Source organism: Alligator mississippiensis, chromosome 1 (genome assembly GCF_030867095.1).
Source record: "Alligator mississippiensis isolate rAllMis1 chromosome 1, rAllMis1, whole genome shotgun sequence".
Classification (NCBI taxonomy): domain Eukaryota; kingdom Metazoa; phylum Chordata; order Crocodylia; family Alligatoridae; genus Alligator; species Alligator mississippiensis.
Window position 1 is genome coordinate 215,888,286 of NC_081824.1, and position 23,034 is coordinate 215,911,319.

General features: G+C 38.2%; 1 protein-coding gene across 1 annotated transcript in view; it reads left to right on the forward strand.

Annotated features, from left to right (window-relative positions):
• MEIS1 (Meis homeobox 1) overlaps positions 1–23,034 on the forward strand; it is a 124,770-nt gene that overhangs the window by 87,552 nt on the left and 14,184 nt on the right. Inside the window, exon 9 of the mRNA XM_006264785.4 lies at positions 8,204–8,280. Within this exon, the coding sequence (XP_006264847.1) occupies positions 8,204–8,280 (77 nt within the window). The remainder of the gene's footprint in view (positions 1–8,203; positions 8,281–23,034) is intronic.

Genomic DNA, 23,034 nt, shown 5'->3' on the forward strand with positions numbered 1-23,034 from the left:
CAGCAGGTGTGGAACAGCAAGAATCCCCCATAAACACAACTGTCTACTGGGGACAATGATCTCTAATGAGATGAGGCTACACCATCACTGTAATTTAAGTGGGAAAATTAACACCAGAGAATGTGTACCAGTTCCAAGAACCTTTATATTGGGAACAGTGTTGTTTTTCTGCATTTTTTTCTGGATCTTTAAATACATCCTCTTTTTTTTCTGAAGAACACGTTGTGTTTTTGCTTATAAGTTGTGTGTGCTTTATTTTTTTTACAAGGGCACATTGTGAATATTTAATGGTGGACAGGGCATCTGTTCAAGGACTTTTGATGCCAGCAAAGAAACATTTCGAAATAGCAGCTTTATTTTTCATTTCTTTCCATACTACTTTTCCCTCATCAAAATTCGTAAATATAAAAGCCCCTTTTCAATGACATTCTGATGTTACTATAGCAAGTGTGTGTTTGTATGTATACATCTGTAGGACCTCTGGGTCACTATCCAAGAGAAGGCAATTGAGTCTGAGGCAGAACATTTTCTGTTCGGTTCTTATGCTGCAAACTGTAATGTAAACCGTTAAGGGAACTTCTACTTTCTAGACTACCCCTACATAGGGGAACCTGTTGAATAACATGCACTTCCTCTGTGTTATTTCACTCTGTTGTAACCCCCAAAGGTGGATTTAGGAATTTGTAGTCCACAGTACAGAGAAGGAACTTTTAGAATACAGAGCTCAGCAAAAGAGAGAGAGTAGAGAATCCAAGTAAAGGCTTTGGGAATAGCTGTGTGGGATTACAACCACTGTTGCTATCATTTACCAGAGATTGTGGCCTATTTCCAAGCCTACCTGTTTAGAAAGTCATTTAAGGCAGATAAGAAGAGTAAATCATTGCTGAGAACAGGCTGCTGGTTGGGAGATATTTACCTGACCTAATCTGTTTTACACTTACTCTAAAAACAACAGGAGCACTTTTATGGACTTAGGCTCCTTTGTGTCCTTCTAATTTTCATAACATTCAAAGAAACAGTTCTATAAGGGGTGAGGACTTTTTTTTTCTCCTTCATAGTAGCTTTTAACCTAGTATAGGGTGAGGGGAGAATTTTATGAACACCATTCAAAGATGGATTTAACCTTTGAGATCCCCTACTAAACCTCTGATGTGAAGTTGGATTAATTAAAAAGCTTTCTTTTAAGTATGAGAATTTTAGTTATAATTGGATTGGAAGTTAGCTTATGCCTTTACTCTTGTATTCCAATGTCACTTGTGTGTAATATTTTATTGCTTTCTGTATTTCACTATGTTTAACATATTTTTGCCAACATTTAGGAAAAAGCAATTTTTTGTATTATTTATTTTGTCCTGGGATATTTTTCATTTAAAAACCCTTAGCTTTGTATAGCCAAGGAACTGGACTTAGAGAAAGTCCATTGCCCTTGTCATGGTAGAATGAGCTAACAAAATTGCAGAGTTACTTTTTTAACAAGATATTTTGCAATATATAAAAAAGATGTTGTCCAAGCAGGCTGATGGTACATGCAGACAGGGGGGGAAAAAACGCCCTTTTCTAGCTCTGATTTTCCATTTGCTCCTCCTGATATAGGCTAGGACAACTCTGTAAAATCAGTAGGGTTTAACTGGTGTGAGCAAGAGTAGAATCCAGCTTCATAAATGTTAGCGCTACCAGCATGCTTCCTAAAAGTGGTAGAAGGTTCATTGCTTGGGATCTGACTGGCCAATTCCATGGAACAGAGCAATGCTGCAGAAGTAGGGGCACAGGTTACATCATCAAATCGGCTTTTCCGTTACTGATTCCTATGATATCCTCTGTAGGGGGATGGTCTGATTCTTTTTTTTTTCTCATTGAGTTCTTGTATAATTTGATAGGGGTACCAGAGAAGTCCTGAAAAGAATATTCTAAGCCTCCCCACAGCTCCTCTTCAGAAGAAGGATATTCCAATTAATGGATGCCAAAACTTACTTACAATTCTAGCAATAAATTATTTAGAAAGGGGAAATGAGAAGAGGCTGGCTCTCAGCAGGTAAAAAAAAAAATGCAGCTTGCCCATTGAAAAGTATACCTATTTCCCTCCCTATGCCTCTAGAAAAATGTTTCTTGTGATCAAATTACAAAAAAACAAAAGTTAAGAATTCTGACCAACTATATTACACACAGAATTTTTTTCCTTATTAAAGGCCAGATTCTGGTAATTTTACTCATGTATTTCCTAAGTGGCTTGCACCAAGGTCAGGGAAGAGTGTCAGAATTTGTCCCTTAGGAATTTGCTGGTCTGGAAAAAGCCAAACTGGGATGTATTGCTTAACATAGTAAAATATACAAAGATATGCATTTCTTGGTGCATTTACTCAATAGTTTACATATTTGTATGTATTTTGAACTTTAAAGAAGGAAATATGTCTATGGTGTTAGCATTTGATATTAGAAACTTTATCAGTGCAGGGCTTTAAAAACAATTATCAAGATCACACCGATAGACATTAAACTGTTGTGAGTTCAAGAAATATTTTCCTTTAATAAAGGATTTGGTCTGCCTGTGCATTTAACATTAATATATCCTATCATTTGCCATTGGGTTTTCTTGCTAAACTGTGTTTATGTATTAAAAAACCTATAAACAAAGAGTTTTAAATAACAAATCAGACAGTACAATAGCATTGTAGGGCTCCTTCACTGGGCTAAACCATGTAACTGCTTGGGTAAGAAGCTGTAAAAGCTTTTTCAGTCTGCCCTCATACATGTAATAAAGTGATTTGCTATTAAATGTTTGCCACTGTTAAGCGCTTCCTGATATGCTTGAGTCTTTGCCATGTGATAAACAGGATCAAGTTTTCAGCTTCTTGCTGATGTTCATAGTTGCACACCTCAACTTGGCAACTTCTTATAGCCACTACTACTGAATATAAAACAGGTCACAGAGCCTGTCTATAAACTGATTCACCCTGACTGAAAAATGAGCAAACTGTGACTAAATGCATTCAATTTATTGCTCAATCTAAACACACTGGTTAAGAATTAAGAAAGCAGGTTGAAATCTTGTGACTTTACTGATAGTGTTCCAAACATTTTTGGCTACTTTGCTATTGCAGACACCCTCGTTATTCTTTTGATTCTAGCATGTGTGAGGATACAGGACTCAACTACTATAAATTCAAGCTATGTTCTTAGACTACACCATGCACTGCTTTTGTAATGCAAATGGCAGGCACAAAGTGTCTCTTTGATAATGTGCAGTCAGGAGACAAAAAAGCATTCACTGAAACAGTAAAACTAATTCATAAAGCTGAAAGACAATAAGGAAGCATTATGGATTTTTTAAAAATGTATTGTAGATGAACTTAATTGTGAAAAATGTAAACAGCTGGGATGCAAAATATAAAAGAACCCTACCATATCAAATTCATTTATAGTGGAAAAAGTTCTACTAGAAACAAGAATTATAATAAAATATAAAAGTAATATGTGTGATTTGAATCTTTTTTGTTTGCTTGTTTCTTTATTAGTTAAATAGGTTCAAACCAATAATACTGCTGATCAGAAACATTAACATAAGACCACAATTAAAGAACAAAAAAGCATTAAAAATGTATACCACATTATAGGAATATACTGATTCATGTGTGTAAATTCCAAGTGATATACTTTTTTTTGGAAGGGGTAGTTTCAGTTTATCCGATACCAGGATTTAGCTCCAGGTCATCTTCCATTAATGCATTAAACTTAGTTGTGGAGGCGGCAGAGGACTGGAGGAAATGGATAAAAGAACTTCCGAAACTGTTCTCCCAGCATATTCAGGCAGTCAACAGAGCATTGCCTTGATAAGAGTTGTATTGGACTGTTGCCATAACTTTTCATGTTACATCAGTTCTTCCAGTGCCTATTCCCTCCCTACCATTTAAAGCATGATATGTAACATTTTGTTTGAAAATTGTTTCTACCTCTGTGCTTTGTTATAGCTGTTTTGCAGTTTGGTGGAGACGGCAGTACTGTGTCATAAGAAATTACTAATCTGGGGTTTGAGAAGGGACAGTTTAGCCTTCCATTATCTCAGCAGCAAGCTCTGTACAGGATTATTTTAAAATTTTCTGCAACCATTACAATGTGCTGGTATAGTGGGCAAGGCAGTGAAGTGTTTTTGGTACTTGGTTACCAAGGCAGATAAGATAAAAGTGTATCACTGTCCTGGCGTCCAGCATTTGCCATCAGTGGTGGAAAATTTGATGAAAGGAGTACATTTGGACAAGGAGTATCATTAAGATATGAGACTGGATGCTTTCCAGCTGTATTTACTGTAGAGTTTCTCTTTACCCACTGACTGTAGTCCAAGAAAAAAAAATATTGATTGTGTAGCTAAACATGCTCCTCACTGCATTAAAAAAAAGTCTTAAAAAAGTCAAGAATGCTACTCTCTAACTACAGGTTTATAAAACTGTGAAAGGAGAACTTGATGGAAAGTTACATTTTTCTCCCTGTCACTTTGATTTCTTTGTTACTAATAAAATGACTGCTCTGACTCATATTTTGCATAGTTATTTTTACCTTTTCAAATGTTCCTTAAATGTTCATATTACCCTGGGCAAATCCCTGTGGGATAATTTTCATTTGCATGCTGACTTTGATGGGGTTATTAAGCAATCACTTCTGTACTAAGTCATTATTAAAAGTAATACTACAGAGCATCAAAAACATATTAATAATGCCAAACAATTTCAGTACTAGAGTTCTAGTAAGGAAAAAGTGGTAGGTTTCCTAGTTACAGAGCAGAATTGGCTTGACAATCTGCAGTGGTCCTATCAGCTGTAAGAGAGGAGTGCTCATCACAAAATAATGGGATCAGGTTCTTAGTCCTTATTTATTGTCAGCTGTGTTCTTTTACATGTATGTTTCCTTGCCTGCTAGGCTGCCTTTCCCCTGGATTCACCCTGTGCCTCTAGCCTTAACAGGAAAGCTGGTCTGCATTCTCCCAGTATACATGGGCTGGATTGATTCTGGGAAGGAGGGTCAGCCTTCCTATACATAATCACTGTTTTATGACTTTCACTCATTCTTGAGGTGTTAATGCAGATCAAATGGAAAACACTCCAGAAAGGACGTTAGAGCTACTGAACTGCCCTATAGATGGTCCTGATCGTTAATTCTTATTGTAAGATCTAAAGGTAATTTTGTTTGCTCTCCTAATGCGTTGCAGCTCTCCCAGTGGTCCTACCATATCCTTTCTCAAATTCCCATCTTGATCAATTGTTTGCAAATAATTAAGCTTTTAAGAGATAATGGTATGAGGCTAATGTACACGACAAAGTAAAGGTCTCAAGTCACTGTTTATTGAACAGTGGTCCAATTTGCTTTGATATCCTGAAGTGATCTGAGTGATAGGGATATTTGCCAACTGGAGTCACTGCTCCATTTATAAGTGACTGTTTTCTTTTAAAGAGTGTCTTTGCCCCTTTTAAACAAAAACAATAAGAGGACACTGTCTTAGAAACTACCTCTCACTGTTACATGTGTGAAAAGAGGTTTAGCAGCAATAGCTTGGAGTGAATTTCCTATTTCTTCATAAAATGGCAGTTCTCTGGGTTCCCACTTTTATCTCTGTTGCAATGTGATGTCTGCCATTGCCTGTAGCAGGGGCCTTACTAGCCCTGTGGGTGGGAATGCGACAAGGCTTTGAATGTTTTTGTAGCAACTTAGCCTGTGGCATGTTGACTCTTTGTCAAGTCATTTTTTTACCCTACAAAGGAACAACTCAGACTATCCACAAAAAGCTTATATAATAAAGATGCAAAGTGTTTACAGTATTTTAAACATATTGCATTTCATTCAGAAAGAAAGAAAGAATGAGCCTACCTCATTGTGAACTTTTGGCTAAGAAGGATTAGCTACATGAAGTCATGGCTTTCATGTGATTATAGCAATTATAGATTTTCATGAAATTCAAAGTTTATGCTACACTAAGCCAATAACTGGACTATGAAAAAAATCAGATGACCTTAAACATACCATGGTTTAAGGAATTTTGTTTTTATACTTTAAAAGCAATTATTTTTACAGTAGCTGCATTATTCTAGTGGCTAATTTTATCCAGTCTTGTCTATTTGGAAAAAAGTCCAGAACAATTGAAAATTGCTTAATGGAGACAGACTTCTCAATTCCAATAGCTAGAGGCTGTCTAGTAATTATTGCTTGCTGAATGAAAATAGACACAGTTTGTTCAGTTACTTAAAATCAGATCACATGTAAGGTGGCAAAGCAAAAATAGAAAAAAGAATAACTTTTTCCTTTTATGACAGTAAAGTAATAAAATTAGAAATAAAGATAAATACATGAAAACTCACAAGTCTGCACTGTAAGCTTTTGACAGGAATGTTGAGGTTATTTCAAGCTGAATGGTTCAATTTATTCTGATGGACTACAGTCAGGTTGATGGACACAGGTAAAAAAATACAACTGTTAGCTACCTAGAATGTAAGTACAAACATGCTTCTGAAAACAGCACAAATGAACTGTGGCAGTAGTTGCAGTGAATCAAAATGTGAATGGCATTAATATTGTGACTGTAGACAGTAAAGAACTGTGAGGTGGCCAGGCAATTCAGTAAGCAGAGGCTATTGGCACATTTAATGAAATTAAATTGTTTCCATGAAAGTTCTCAATGGATGTACAATATTTCTGCTTGTAAAAATAGTTACCATTAATTGAAATGTTACTTATTAGCACCTGTAATTAGCTCTGTGGAATTGGACTGGAAGCATTTTAAAAAGGTAAACCTGTAGTGGTATATAAAAGTATGTAGGATATACTTGGTTTTCTATATTTAACTGTAATATTCCATCAGTGGAGATTTTTTGTGGCAAAGGCATAGCCTATTGAAAAAGGAGTCTATTGTAAAATGGGTTTTTTTGCCACTCAATTGGGCGCAGACTAACAATGGAAAGCAAATAAAGTTACTATGAGGTCTATACTTTGGATTAGGTAATTCAGTAAGGTTGCATATCTATTAGATTTCATATTCTGTGGTTCACAGGAATATGCAAAAGCTGCAAAATAGTTATGATAGCAATAAGATTTCTGTATTTTATGAGGTTTATAAATTCTCACATTAAAAGGCCTTGGCTTACCTTTCTTGGAATATTGTATTTAATAATAAATCCAAAAAAAGTGAGAATGTTTTTGGAAAATGGATTGTGTATAGTACAACAAAGAACATTGCATAACAAGAAGCGTTAATATGCTATGTGGACAGGTCCAAACTATCTCACCATACAATTTTGCTGGAGTTTTAAATTACTTTTATTTTCCTGCAATGGGCGAGTTTTAAGTTCAGGTTATTCCTGCCTTTAAATGTAAAAGCAGTAGTAGTCTTACCTTCAGTATAGGCCAATGACAGATTACCCTAAACAACAAGTTACTTTCCTAAAAAATTGCTGGATTTGTGGTATAAAATTTTAGCAATGAGAACAACGAAACAAATGATACTGCTGGTTCTATTCCTAAATTCACACTATGATGTGATTTTTGCTGATAACTTATTAAGCAATTTGTATTCATGCAGAAGTGAATTTTCTGAGAAAGCAATCAAGTTCTCACAAGAAACTTAACTTATGATTTAATTTTAACATTATCTTCAATTAAACTGGTATTTATTTTCTGTCTCTCATGATTAGTGCAGAACAGCTATGTTAATGTCAGGCAAAAATGTGCTGATCATTGACCTTATATTGGCCTGTGTTCAAAATCCCAGCATTTGTTGATGTTCAAGATGCTGATGTTATTTGCAAATTATTTTGGGGCAGAGACAAGATTTGTCTTGGTTAAATGAGATTCTGTCAATGTATTAGATGTATTTACAGTTTTATAGTTTTCCTTGATACTCTGTGAAATGCAGAGAAAGATTATGTCTTCGCTTTAATCATTCATAATAGGCAAGTACAAAACTTTGTGCTACGGCAACAAATATCCTTCTTGAGTATCAAGGTACTGGCAGTATCCTAAGCAGTTATTTCTACACTTCACTAATCTTTATAATTGGCTTGTCTTTTACTGCCATTAATTAAATGATCTAGTAGCCCATTAATAATTATAAAAGAGTGACACACCTCAGTATTTTCACCTTTTAATAATAGATGTCATACTTCTTATATTAATAAAAAAGCAGGCAAAACCATTGTTTTAAATATATATATTTATTTTGTTATAGCACCCGTATCCTTCAGAAGAACAGAAAAAACAGTTGGCACAAGACACAGGGCTCACTATACTTCAAGTGAACAATTGGTAAGTAATTTTGCTTGGTGTTTACATACAATCAGTACTCTAGCCTCTGGCAACCTGCAGCTAATGATTTGCATTATGATGACACACCCTGCAGTTGCCTGCTTTTCCTAGAAGTTTATTGATGCAAAAATGATAGAGCTGCAGACTGGTTTCAGTTATGGGAACTAGTAGTTTTACTGCTGCAGAAACAAATCATGTTTACTTGCCTACTACTTTTTAAGTAGCTATATTTCAGTATATATGCATTTGTTTGTTGTAATATAATCTTCAGTGTAAATATATCTACATAGTCATCCTTCAGAAAATTAGTCACCCAAGAGCTAGAAAAGTTAAGTGACATATACACCAGTCTGCCCACTTTCTGCAACTGTATTGATTCTGAGTCCAACATTCTTATTATCAACTTGTGTTTTCTTGACTGAGAAAATTAATCTAGAATGTCATCAGTATACTTTTTTTACTTAAAAAAAAAAACCCTAAAAGGAACTTTAAGGAATTATTTTTCTTTTCCCACTGAAAGATTGCAGGAGAAAATGTTATTTAGTTATGCTTAAAGAAAGGATGATAGAGATAGATGGCTTTGAAAATGAAACCTTTGCAGTTCCTAAAGCAGATTTTGAGTTGCTAATTATATGAAGCAGGCTTCTGGATCAGGAAAAGTGTTCAGATTTAAGTACAAAAATATAGTAGCAAGGTTGTTGGGGTTTTTTTAAGTATGATTTATTACTCTTTGTTGCTGCACTGAAATTCAGGTTTCATACAATATATTAGAACAAGTGTCATATTTGAAGTGTATTGAAATCTAAAACCCTGTAAAACTAAGTGTATCTAATTAATTGTCCTAATATTTTTAGATTAGTGTTTATGATGGGAAACCTTATCCTCTTTGAAGTAATACCCAGAAAATGGGCAAAGCAAGCAGCAAGCCTGCTGGGGAAAAGGGAGGGAGGAGTGCCAGTTTGCAGACAAAAGTATTTTTTTCCCGTTCAATAAGTGTCAGAGATTAATATTACTGAAGCTCTGATTACATGGCCTAATCCATTTTAGCGAATAAATTTGGTCTTGATGTCCATTGCACCTACATTAACAAACCCTCCTCAGTTAGAGAGAGTAGGAGCCTATGGGAGAGATTTCAGATATATTAAACCCCATTACAGAAAATGTAATTTCTGTCAATATAATCCCATGTATTCTTCAATTTAGTACTTTAGAGATAACAAGCTACTTACAATATATTTGCCTTTGGAGGATTAATTTACAAAGTGCACTATCTGTGAGACACAGGCAGACTCACATAAGCATAGCTTGTAAGGGTTATCAATTTCTGTGACCTCACAGCAGCCCTGGGAGATCAATTTTTTTGCATCCCTTTAAGACACCAAATAAAGGAAGGGACGGAATACTTTGTATGTTCAACTGAACATACACATATTTACTTTAAAAGAGAGAAATAATAAAGTCCTAAAAAAAAATAAAAAAAATATATTTTCATAGCAAATATGGACTTCAGTATTCTAGATCAACCAGGAGAAAAAGAACATTTATTGCCCCAACCTTTGTCCAATCAATACACTTATTTATACTGTTGTCCTTCAATTAAATGATAGGTAGTTTTATCCATTTTAGGAGCCATGTGAATTTACCACTGCCTGTATTTAATGATACGGTTGAGTAAAAGATTGTTGCTGTGGGACGGTTCTCGAAATGTGTTGCTGTGTGCAGCTCGTACATCATCACATACCAGGCCTTACTTGAAACCCTGTTCCTACAGGTGCATTAGCTTTTCTTTCCATCTTATATCTGCAAGTAAAAATAGTCTAGTAGTGCAGCTACTGTGTGTGTGTCATAGGGATGGTTAAACTGTTCTGGCAGGGATGTATAACAGCCCTCATCAGAAATCTCGTGTTGGGAGAACCTTACAGGACTGATACTGTGAAAGAAAGTCTGACCTGGGAAGACAGATTAAAAAAAGTAGGTTCTTTCAATCAACAAGAGAGAGCATGAATGGAGGATTTGACTAAAGCATATGGTTTCCTATGGACAAGTGTGGCAGTTTAAAATTGGCCACTAAAGAAGTTTTTAAGAGCTAATGAACACAGCATGCTTTGAACTAAAGCTAGTAGGTTTTTTCTTGAGTGACATTTTGGTCTCTCTTTGTACCCATCTTGCCTTATGTATGAAAAGTTCTATTTTGGCTTTGTGTCAAATACATCTTTATAAGTTCCTTATGTGCACAAAAAAAAATAAATCTAGGTCAAAATACATTATAACTGATGTCTCCTGGATGTAGGGCAGTCATACTGCTTGTGCTAGCATGATTATGCTTCCATGGAGTTACACTTAAATTATGGTGTTTGTTCTTGAGACAATTCCCCCCCCTCCTTGCCTTCCCCAAAATTAGAGAGTGCATCAAGCCCGTCAAATACATTTTTAATCATGTATTTATGTATGATTTTCTAGTGATTTTGATGGGCAAAATGTAGTATACAGGCTTCTTACCTGTTAAAAAAAACCAGGTCCAAAATGTCTGAGAGGGCAGGTCACGCACAAGACTATTTTATAAAACAACAGCCCGTGGGATAAACATGGAATAATTCATCTGCTCCCCAGTGTTGGGGAGTCATGTAATACTCTCCCAACATTTTTGTTAATATGTTTTTTATAATGTGGTATGCATGAGAACATTTTTTTTTCTTAAATTGTTTGCTTCAGGGAACAGCTAACATATCATTTATGGTTTACTTTGCCTTTCTTCAGCTGGCTCATAAGTCATTCAGCCACAACTTTCAAAAAATTTTGCCTTCCCTTCTTAGATTCTTCAAAACTTGTTAACACACATGTACATTTTTGTATTAATGATGAGTCATTGTAAATCACTGTTGCAGAGATTAAATGAAATGCTGAAGGGCAGCCTGGGTGCAGATCAGTCATAAATTATTGGCAGCAACACAGCATGTGGGAATACATGAAATGTGCATGAAAAACATAAACTCATGTCTGGTAGCATGGTAGTTAGCCCAGACAGGGAATGTTGGATTTTCTGGATAGAATTATAACTTTGCCACAAAAAAGTCAGTGAAGAGAAGGTTTGTTTTATGCAGCTTGAAAACATTTGAACTATTTTTTCTGTCATATTTTGGATGCTTTTGCAACAAATGCTTGTTTTGTACTTTAATTTTCTGTTAAAAAACTTAATGAAAAGATACTGATTTTCCATGCACACTCAGAATGATGTCTTGTTGTTGCCTCACCTGACACAACTCCCAGTGGTGGTAGATGAAGGGTGCATGCATGGACTGAAGGTGTGAGATGTGCTACAAAATGTACCTGTGGCTGAATAGATATCTTAAAGATGCTGTGGTTTTGAACTGAAATATTTTTGATGTTGGAATTGCCACATAGGTAATTTCTATAAATATTCTGATTGCAAACTGAGTGTTCTTTGGAACTGTCTTCTGCAATAGTTGGGCAGAAGGAGACATTACTGAGTGACGTTATTGCTGTAGTTACTATGATAGCAGAGTTCAATAAGCTGTTAGTCTATATCAACCACTGAAATCTTTGTCTTGTTAGTCATTTAACCCCTTAGAGGTTTAGGGTTCAGATCATGGGAATATGAACCAGAAGGGGCAGTTGTATGACCTTGACAGTGTTGCATATATGGACATAGAGAGAACCCAACAGAGCAGAGGTTAATGAGGTACTTTTCCCCTGTGATAAAAAACTACTGCTCTGTGATTGAAACATCCAGAAGGTGTGATACAATCATTTATTACCTTAGCAGAGAGCTAGAATAGGGTATATTGAACAATCTATACAATTTCCTTGTTTACTACATCCCAACTGACTCTGTTCCTGTTAAGAACTAATGTTAAATAATTACTTCTGGCACTTCGAGGAGGCAAAGCAATCCTCATCAAGTGCTACAAAAGTAAAGAAGCATCTCTGTGTGTTTTTATATCTGCATACATCTATAGAACTATATAGAGGTGTGTAAGTATTTATGTGTATATGTATATACAGATGCATATAAATATAGATAAATAACCTTTTTCTGAATATTTCTATATTTCTATAAAGTCCAACACTCAAAAATTGCAAAACACCAGTTGCTTTGCATAATTATAGCATCTTTAATTATGTGATCTCATAATACTTTTTCTACAATATCCTTGTTTCATTTAGTGCCTGAGATGGAAATTGTGCAATGAATGAGCAGTCACATGCTTCAAATGAACAGCCATCCACTATTTTGTTTTATCTTTGTTGTTCAAGCTTGCTTTGCAGCATGCTATTCAAACTTTTTCTGAAGACTGAATTATTCATTTCCTCATGGGCTTTTCTGCCTCGCTCATCACTGTAGAAACTGAGTGCTTTACAAACATTAATTTAGCTTCCTAACACCACTGTGAGGTGAGAGGATGTTATTATCCCCATTTTATATCTGGAAAATTGAGGCATGGAGAGATTAAGTTTACGGTTTTCCATTAATTTTGGTGTCCAATTGAAGATGTCTAGGTCCTAAGCTTTCTGAGAACTGAGTAAAGTAAAGTATTTTATATGTTCCAAGCATAGCTTTCATTGACTGCAGTTGCAACTGTGTGTAATTAGCATGTCTGCAAATCAAATCTCAGGGCTCCAGTTTAGGCACCCAGAAAATGAACATATAGGTGAGAAGTAGACGTTGCTAAATGAAACAGATTAGCTGTGTCAGGATGTGTCCAGGCACACCTGATCTACTTCACTGGGTAAAACACATTGCCTGTTGTCCCACCTGTTGATCTTGTGTGACAATAGATATGTTTTCCTGGGGCCTGATGGGCCCAGTCCCGCACCCCCTGGGAATTCCTGCTCAGGATCAGGACCTTCAAGCTCTGGAGCACCTGCCCAGCTTTTCCCTCTTCCAGAGATGCAGTTTGGGAAATCTCCATGGCATGTCTCAAAGTGGGGAAAGTCGGCTCCTATGGGGTCCCAGGGCTGGGACTGCCAATCACCTGATTGATGGTCTTAGCCCCAGGACTGCACCAGAGTGTTGATGGGCACATGGAGTTTTCCAAACAAGAAACCCACACTCATGGGGTCTCAGAAGGCTGATTCTATACATCGCGAGAAGGAGAATTCCTGGGGCACACAGGATCAGGTCCCTGAAGCCCTGTGAGTGCTTTCCTGACCAGCTGGAGAGTGTGGACAGCTTGAGGCTGACTGTGATCTTCCGCCATAAACCTAACACATATCTGTCACTATAAAGTGGCGCAATTTGATACCACCACCCAAACGTTGGACTTTGTGGCATGACAAGAGGTATGGATGCCTGCTTTCTTGGCCATTTTTTATGGCAGTACAAAGGCAGCATCTGTTCTACCCATAATGCAGGGTAGAGATGCACATTTAAAAGTTTACCAAATAAGATATACATAAGAGCACAAGGTTTTGGGAACCCAACTTCACTTGTGCTCTCTGTCTATATATCTTATTTATTGTTTAAGGCAGGCTGATGACTGTGAAAGAATAGTATGTGATCAGGTCATCATGATACATACATATGAATAAAATAATAAATGCATACATATATGAATTAAAGCTGTCCAAATAACTTTGGAGTGCTTAGTTTTGCAGTATTTAGGGTAGTTTGTTTATGTAATTTTCTAGACTAAAAAAAAAATATCCAGCAATCTGACCTTATGGAATCACAGCAGCCCCTGAGTCTTCAGGAGGGTTGGGACCTTTAGATTTACCCCATGTACCTCTGCCACTTGCAGAGGGTGGCAGTAGAAAGTTGGCATCCTGTGTGTATATCAAACATGACACTCTGCCAGTAAGTTTCACACCTATTTGCTAACTGTTGAGACACAGAAATCTTGAAAGGGAATGTGCTTTAATGGTCACAAAGCTTTTTGTCCCTTTCTCAGGCCTGTCTCCCCCATTGCTGGTTCTTATCCCAGTCTTCTCATCTAATAAGGATCTTTATCCCAATCTATCACTTTTACCATGGACTTAGCCATTGTCACTTCTACCATGCTCAGTGATATTTGGATATCAGCTGAGAGCATTGAGATATGGGAGATACAGTCCATCTATCCTGCCCAGTCCCAGAGTGGTCTACAGCAGTCAGGAGTAGCAATCATAGAGGAAGCCCTACACAGCCTTCATAGCTTTGAGCTATAGCAGGTCCTGTACAGATAGACTGTTTGGAGAATTTAGATGCTAACAAGCCTCTGTGGAACTTGTGCAAACAAAGATTTTAAGGGGCTTAAAAATGGCCAAATTTGGGCTTTTGTCTTGTGAACAGCTCTGATACCTAATTCAGTGCTGTCTGCTACATTTAAGTCCTTGCTTCCAAGTGATAGAGCAGTGGTTCTTAACCTTTTTAGAGTCAAGGCACCCCTTGTTAGAGTCCAGACACCTTTCGTTTGACTCAAAGCACCCCTCTGAAAATGCCAGTTCTTAGTTTTCCCTGTTTTTTGACTATGGAACAATAATAAAGCAATTTTTGTATTGCAGAAATCTCAAAAAGGTCACAACAGGTCAGAATGTTTTTAACCCAATGGACACTTATTTGAAATATATGGGTTTATCTTGTGACTCATGTTTGCAAACCTAATAGTGATACCTGTGGCACCCTTGAAAGGATCTCAAGGCATCTCAGGGGGCCACGGCCCCTGAATAAGAATCACTATGCTAGAGTTTCTCAACAAAACGGTTGCAGGAATGTTTTAACATGGGCAAAACAACATATTTTCTCTTAATTTCTTTCTCAGAAACAGCTGAACCATTTTTGCTGAAACTGAAAAAAAAGAACAGCCTGAGGCAGACACCTGACATGGATAATTTCACACCAAGATTGGCAAAGTTAAAAATGACCAAAAATACGGTCTTATAACATCATAGATTTCATAGATTTCATAGACATTAGGGGCTAGATGGGACCTCAGGATCATCGGTTTGAGCCCCCCCACCATAGGTGGGAAGTTAGCTGGGATCAAGTGACCCCAGCAAGAAATAAATCCAGCTGTTTTTTGAAGGAGTCCAGAGTAGGTGCTTGCACCACCTCTGGGGGGGATCTTGTTCCAGACCCTGGACACACGCACCATAAAGAACTTTTTTCTTATATCCAGTCTAAATCAGCCTTTCTGGAATTTAAGGCCGTTAGACCTTGTTATCTCTTGGGGAGCTCTGGTGAACAGAAGTTGTCCCAGGTCCTGATGTACCCCTCTTATGAAGTTGTAGGCTCCCACCAAGTCTCCTCTGAGCCTCCTCTTCTCCAGACTGAAGAGTCCCAAGTCCCTCAGCCTTGCCTTGTATGGCCTTCCCTCCAGACCTTGGATCATACAAGTGGGTCTCCTCTGGACTCTCTCAAGCTTCTCCACATCCTTCCTGAAGTGGGGGGGCCCAATACTGGATGCAGTACTCCAGCTGCGGTCTCACCAGGGCTGAGTAAAGCGGAAGGATGACTTCCCTGGTTTTGCTTGAGATGCATCAGTGGATGCATGCTAGAGTTTGGTTAGCTTTGCCTGTCACCGCATCACATTGGTGGCTCATATTCATCTTGTAGTCAATCAAGACCCCCAAGTCCCTTTCGATCATGGTGCTAGCGAGCATAGCACTGCCTAGCCTGTAAGTGTGCTGAGGGTTCTTCCTACCAAGGTGCAGCACCTTGCACTTCTCTGCATTGAAGGCCATCTGGTTTGGTCAGTCCACCTTGAGAGTGTGTCCAAGTCAGCCTGTATTCCCAGCCTGTCCTGTGGTGTGATGGCCCTCCCCCATAATTTGGTATCATCTGCGAACTTGGCCAGTTCACATCTGATTCCCAAATCCAGATCGCTGATGAAAATGTTAAAGAGTACTGGTCCGAGTACAAAGCCCTGAGGGACTCCTGTGCCAGGTTGATTTGCTTCCTTCAACTAGTACTTTTTGGGTCCGACCCTGTAGCCAGTTGGGGCTATCAGTTCCCCAGCTTAACCATGAGGACATCATGGGGAACTAGGTAAAAAGCCTTCTTGAGGTCCAGTTAACTGATGTCCACATCATCTCCCTTGTCCAGGGCATATGTTACCTGGTCACAGAAGGAGATTAAGTTGGTCAGGCAAGACCTGCCAGTCACAAAGCCATGTTGGCTGGCATTCAGAAGTTTGCCTTCTGTTAGTCTGGCGTTGATGGATCCCTTGACATTTTTTTCCAGGATTTTTCCAGGGATGGACATCAGACTGATTGGTCTATAGTTCCCCAGGTCATCCCTCCTCCCTTTCTTGTAGATAGGGACCATGTTGTCTCTTTTCCAGTCATCTGGGACCTCGCCCAAGTGCCACGATTTTTCAAATATCCCCGCCAAGGGGGATGCAATGATGTCTGCCACCTCTTTCAAGACTCTCAGGTGCATTTCCTCTGCGTCCACAGACTTGTGAATGTCCAGTGTCTCAAGGTGTTCTCTCACCTGATCCACATCAATAACAGAAAGGATCAGGTAGCCTTAGCTTACGTAGTACTTCCAGCTGTGCTTATAATATGCAAGACCCTTTAAAGCCCTTATTGCTATATAGGCCCCTCACAATTGCCTTCCCAAAACATATACCCCATGGGACTTTGCCAGCCATCACCCACAAATAATTCTTACTTAATATATACCCATTGAGGGAGGGACTGTGGATTGCTAGCTGTATCTGTAGTGAGCATGGCAGGCCTACTGCTTCTTCCTCAGGGGAACTTCCCCTTCATCTAGTTTCTTCTGTCATAGGACAATTAGTCCCTTCATCTTCTTCCTCTCTACTGGGCTGTTTGTGGTGGGCCTGAGAGCTTCTCTTTATGCCTCTGCCATATGAAATTGGCAGCTTGTGGTGGGGTAGAGTGTAATAACTGAGCCACTGATCTCCATTTTATGAAGGGTATTGTACAGCCGCTCCCCATCAGGCAGTGATTTTCCTTTGCCCAAGACATCATCTTCAGCTTCATCATCTTCAACTTCATTTTCATCCCCTTTACTTAGAAAGTAGGAGTAAGTGCATTAAGAAGGAATTGGGTCGGGGGTGGGGGATTTCTTAACTACCTCTCAATGTAATGGGATGAAAGGGATGGATGAACCAACAGCCAGCCCTGCTGGTTGTGACCAAACAGATTACTCTTTTCCCAACTGCTGGAGATCTCTTCCCCTCCCCTGGAAAGTGAGTTGGGATTTGGCTTCTTTGAAATAGACCTCAAATAAGTTATAGCATTAGACATGCCACTGCTAGTGTCTATGAGGTGGCATTATACTATACACAAATTACCATAGTTTTCAGTTAGACCCCATTCAAACTCCCTTTGGGCAAAGGGAAGGCCTCCCATTGACTTCATAAGAGTTGAACTGAATGCTTGATATAGACACCAGCTTTGCTAGATTACTTTACTGAGGGAGAAATTCACCCCTGTGCAAGAAGGCAAGCACATGACCACTTAAAATCCACTTAAGCATTATTTTTAGGGCATAAGAGGGGTTGCATTAAGTGGAGAATGGACAGGGGGCTGGTCCTCCATGTAGGAGTGAAATTTTACCCATGTTGCCTATAACTGCAGAGTAGAGTAAGTGGGCAAAATACACATTTTACTGCCTTTCCAAAACATGCCACATTTATAGGTTTGGGGCTAAAGGCAAGTAAAATATATGCTTGTTTTTAGATGTGTATGTTATTGCTTTTGTTACAGTAAACAGTTTAAACCAGTAAAGGTCAAGATGCAATTTGAATCTGTGCACTAACATAATAAATACTCTTATGAGTAATCAAATATACCATAAATACAGGTACTTATTTACTTATAAATGTTTAAACATACACAAATTATGCTCTCAGCTTCAGCAATCTAAATTCAATCAGAGATCATCAGATTTCAGGAATTGTTTTGCTTTTTCTTTTGATATAATTTAATAATTCACTTACAGAGGTTATTTAAACACTGTTTTGTTGATAATATTAGGCTTAATATTAAACCATGAAAAAATTTTGGAAAAGACTATACAAGATTGAAAGCAATTTATTACTGTGCCATATTTGTTACTCAGCATAAGGTAAAGTAGAATTATAAGCTTTAGTGATAAGAAAGTGGACCAAATTGAAAGAAAGAAAGAAAAAAAAGAAACCAACAGAAAAGGGAATCTTGCCAAGTAAATTACTATTCAAACAATTCAGAATATGTGTGGTAAAGTAGCTGTTCCAAATACCATGTGCAGGGATTTTAAAACAGTTTTTACATTTATGTTTTCACTAAGTCTTAGCTAATTGTTATGCCTTTCACCTTGAATGCCAATTGTAATAATAATATTACATCTGTAGTCTATTTCTCTGTTCTTAAATTACAGCAATCAGGAATATTCACTAGGTAAAATACTGTATAGTTACTCATAAGAAAATATTTAAATCAGTCAAAAAATGTTTAGCTTGCATATTGCCTTAGACAGCCCTGGAGAGTTGCCAGACAACCAAGGTATTATTAGAAAAGCTGAGCAAATAGCTTGCAGGGAGAAGAGTTGTGAATTTAGAAACCATCAGGTATTGTCATGTCAAAGGATCTTAGAAGTACACCATTGGTACTACTTTTTCTGATTATTTTTCTTTTAATTCAGTAAAGTCATCATTCTAAAAATACAATTTAGCAGTTACTAATGTACCAATTTTATGTTTTACATCCCAGGCTTGAATGCGATGTATATGTTCAGGTGACTCAGGCCCAGATCTGCAAAGAGATTTAGGCAAGTGATGTGCAGCATTGCCCTGTCTAGCTTTTAGGTACTGGCTCTGGATTTGCAATTCACAAACCTGCATTAGGCAGCTAAATTCCTTACACAGTGGATGAGGAGAGTGAAGCACCTAAGACTGGGTAGGTTTATCAGGAGACAGCCAGTAGGAAATGCTGAAAAGATGGGTGTATCTAAAATCCAACCTCTCTCCTTGACTTATCTACAAGCTATGGTTAGGCAGGTGTGTGAGGCAGGGATTCACAACACAAAACTACTTTCTGAATATAGGTCCTTAATTAGTTGTTTGGTAGAGATGCCCAGCTCACTCTTTTCTTTTAAAATGCAGCCAGAAGAGGAGAAGGTTGTGGTACCCAGATTTTATAATAGAGCCTAATGGTTAGAGCTCTTCCAAGGACATATAATATGCTAATCAGGCTGGAGGCAAGGCTGGAACAGTGACACTCTCTACTACTCTTCTGAGCCACTGAGGACAGAAGGGGAAGCAAGATGCAAAGGGCCAGAGAGAAATGAAGCAAGAGCTGGACTTGTGGTGTAGTGGTGAGGGCATTCTGTGTTCTGGTTCCTGCTCCAAAGAGTTACTGGATAAAATACAGATTCAGTCCTGTGACCAGGAACCAAAACCCAGGACTACCATTCCAAGCCTTACCACTGAACTTCAAAGTCATGTTTACTCTAGTTTACCTTCACTGGCCCAATGAATCTTGCTACGGTGGGCCAGTTTCAACAGGAGTGCAATGGAGAGCATCTGAACTTCCATTATGAGGTAAAACAATTGTCATAGAGAGTATAATCTACATCAGAAGCTAGTGTTAGTTTATCCCACATTCTTTGTTTAAAGCGACCTTGGAGTTTTTGGTGCCCTGAGTAAGAGTAGAATTTAATACCCAAACATGTGAGTTCTGCGAGGAAGAGGACTTTTGTATCAAGTATTTTCAAGGCTGTAGCACTACCTGGATCCAGTCTAATGTAAATTAATCTAATCTATGGAGACTGAATTACCACATATATTTTTAGTATACTAGATGCATGTTAATAGAAAGACTGTAGTGTCTACTGCACTGGCTTCATAATCTTTATGACTGTCTCAACCTATAGACTGTGGCCAGATCTAGCTCTGTGTCATCTGGGCCATGGGGTTCTCCCCAGGTCCAAAAATTTGACAATGTGGGATCAGTAGCAGTGTTAATTGTTCCCAGAGCTGTGGCAATTGATGTTTATGCTGCTCCCCCACCAACAAATTTCTGGACCCAGTGGGAACCTTACAGTCTAGATAGCATAGTCCTGTGTGCCAGATCTCACTGGTGTGCAGTCTCTCGACAGCCAGATCCAATATTCAAGGTTGGATTGGCATATAGAGCTGTGCTGCAGCCAGATTTGGCAAGCAAGGTCTTGCTTCTATGCCAGATTCCACCCAGGGACTGACCCTGAGCCCCAACCCTACTCTGGAACTGGTCCATGCACCAACCCCGCACTTGGAATCCAGCCCTCAGACTGGCCTTGCATCACTTCTCCATTCCTGTGGGCTGGAGAGGTAGAGTATCACTGCTTTAGAGGGAGAGCATATGAACATCTAGATAGATCTAGAGTGATCTATCCGTGTCATACTCTTCCTGGCATCCACCATCATAAAACATGTGCTTTGACTAGGAATAGATTGCTTCAGCAAAGGGGACTCAGACTAGTGAGACAAGGTTTGGTCCTTGCACGTATTTAGGAATATGGAGACAACTACCTGTTGCGGTCCCTCCTGTTTCAGGGGACTGCTGAATTTTTTAGGAAAACCAGAATTGAGGAGACTGCTTTACCATGTACTTTTCTACTGGAGAGCAGACACTGTGTGCAGGACATGCAGGGTAGGTGAACTTCATCCCTCAGCAGAGGACCAGCAGAGCACCTGCAATTACTGTAAGTTTTGTTTTGAGGCCTTGTGCTGGTGCTCTATTCAACTGTGAATTTCACAATTAAGCTAGACCTTGTTCCCATAATCTTCACCTTGATCTGTTCAAAAGACTTAACTATGGGCCTTGTAGGTGAAACTCATCTCTGTACAGAGAGCTAGCACAAGTTTTATTTAAACCTTTGTAAGAGACCTTGAGTGAGACTTAAGTCATAGTACGCAGGCCGTAAGCACTCCCTCGGCACAGGGTTGCATTCCATCTCCTTCATAACAACTTGCTAGTTATGGAGAGACCGTCTTTGGATAAACTGGAACTAGAACAAAGGAAGCGAACTTGGAATAATTTTCCACAAGTTAGAAACAATGACTGTTGTGTATGTAGCAAATAAAGTACACGGTATAATAATAAACTATAAAATACATGTCAACACAAACACACTTTTTTTTTATAAGAGAAGGTAGTCATCTTGCTTAGCAGAATGTTGCAAACAAGGTATACGTGCCAACAGCGTGACAAGCAAGAGGCTTGGCATTTTAGAAGTTAATATGCAGCAAAAATTGTTTTTCCCTCAGGCATTCCATCTTTTTATATGGTAGTTTTGTACATGACAAACTTTTTAGTGGGTGCATTAATATTCTATAACTAATGTGCTGTCAGGTGTCATGAAGATAAGATTAAAAGGCACTATTCAAACATTCTCTGGTTGCTCTATTTTCCCCTTTTTGCTTTAGTCTGCTGTATTAAGCTATGGGTTGCCATTCTCTGTGAGTTACTCTTTTGTTGTTTTTTTAAATAATAAAGAAAGTTCATATTCAGGTATATGCCATGTAGAAATGGAGTTCTACTTTAAAAACATCTAGGATACCATAATCATTGCAGCAGAACAATCAAGAGTAGAATTCCTTGTGCCTCATTGTCTTCTGTAAATACATCTCAGTACTTTCCATTTTTCTTTAAAAGGAAACGAGAGAGAATTTTTGTTGTTGTTAGGAAAAGTAACCTCAGCACAAAAGAGAGAGAGAGAGAGAGAGAGAGAGGGAGAGAGACGAGTAATGGTTTGTCATTTCTTTGCAAGTCAGGTTTTGGTCTATTCTTGTCAAATCTATCTTAAGTGTGTTTACATATAGTTTGCCTTTCTGGTATTTTCTGCTTGCACAGACCTGATCTCCACCTATTTTGTGTCAACAGTTGCTGAGAATGGTGTACAGCGATTAACCATTGAGAATTGAAACACCAACAAGCTGAGAACTGTGCCCTCAGAGACCCTCTCTCTCACTTACATCATAAACTGCTTCAGGCTGCACCTACATAAAACAAACTGCATTTTTGAGTGGTTAAGAAGTCAGCCTGAAATATTAAAAATGGGGCAAATGTTTCCTCCTTGTTGGATAAAACAATTTTCTCTTTTCAAAAAATGAAATGCAGCCAGAGGCATATGGGAAGGAAGTGCTTTTGAGGGTGTGCATTTTGCCCAGTCTGGTCTAAAATGATCCAGCGTGAATGATGTATAGCTGTCTATAACAGCATTAAAGATTCCTTTATTTTGTTTAAACAAGAGAAAATAACAGAAGATACCATTTAAAGAAAACACTACCGCTGCAGTCCTCAACAAAATCTAGGTCATGTAACAGTTTCACGGAATATTTTTTTTCCCAAGCACAGTAGTTGTTGTGACTTTTTGACTGCGATAAAATGTGATGCCTGAAATGCTGTAATATCAGTTGCTCCATTTTTAATTCCACCTTTGCCCCAGATAGTGTCAACTCCTCACTTAGAGTAAATCAGTATAACATCATTGATTTACATTAACTGAGACTTGCATATAAACTGTTTGTCCCAAGATCTTGCAAGTCCCTTCTATCCATACCTCTCTGAACTGCCCCATGCATTTTATTTCATCATTTTTGGGGGGTATCCAGTTTCTTCTCTTGAACTCAAAATGTTATTGTGAACAGGGACTCCAAGCAAAAATAATGTGATTTCCTTCATGGAATGAATTTCTAAACAAGGTGGAGCTCATGTCACTGAAAATAAAGCTTGAATAGGTTAGTAGTGGCTGAAACCTGTTCCTATACGACTTTCGTCATAGCTGATGCAAAGAGAATTGGTGCTGAGCAAAAATCCATGTCA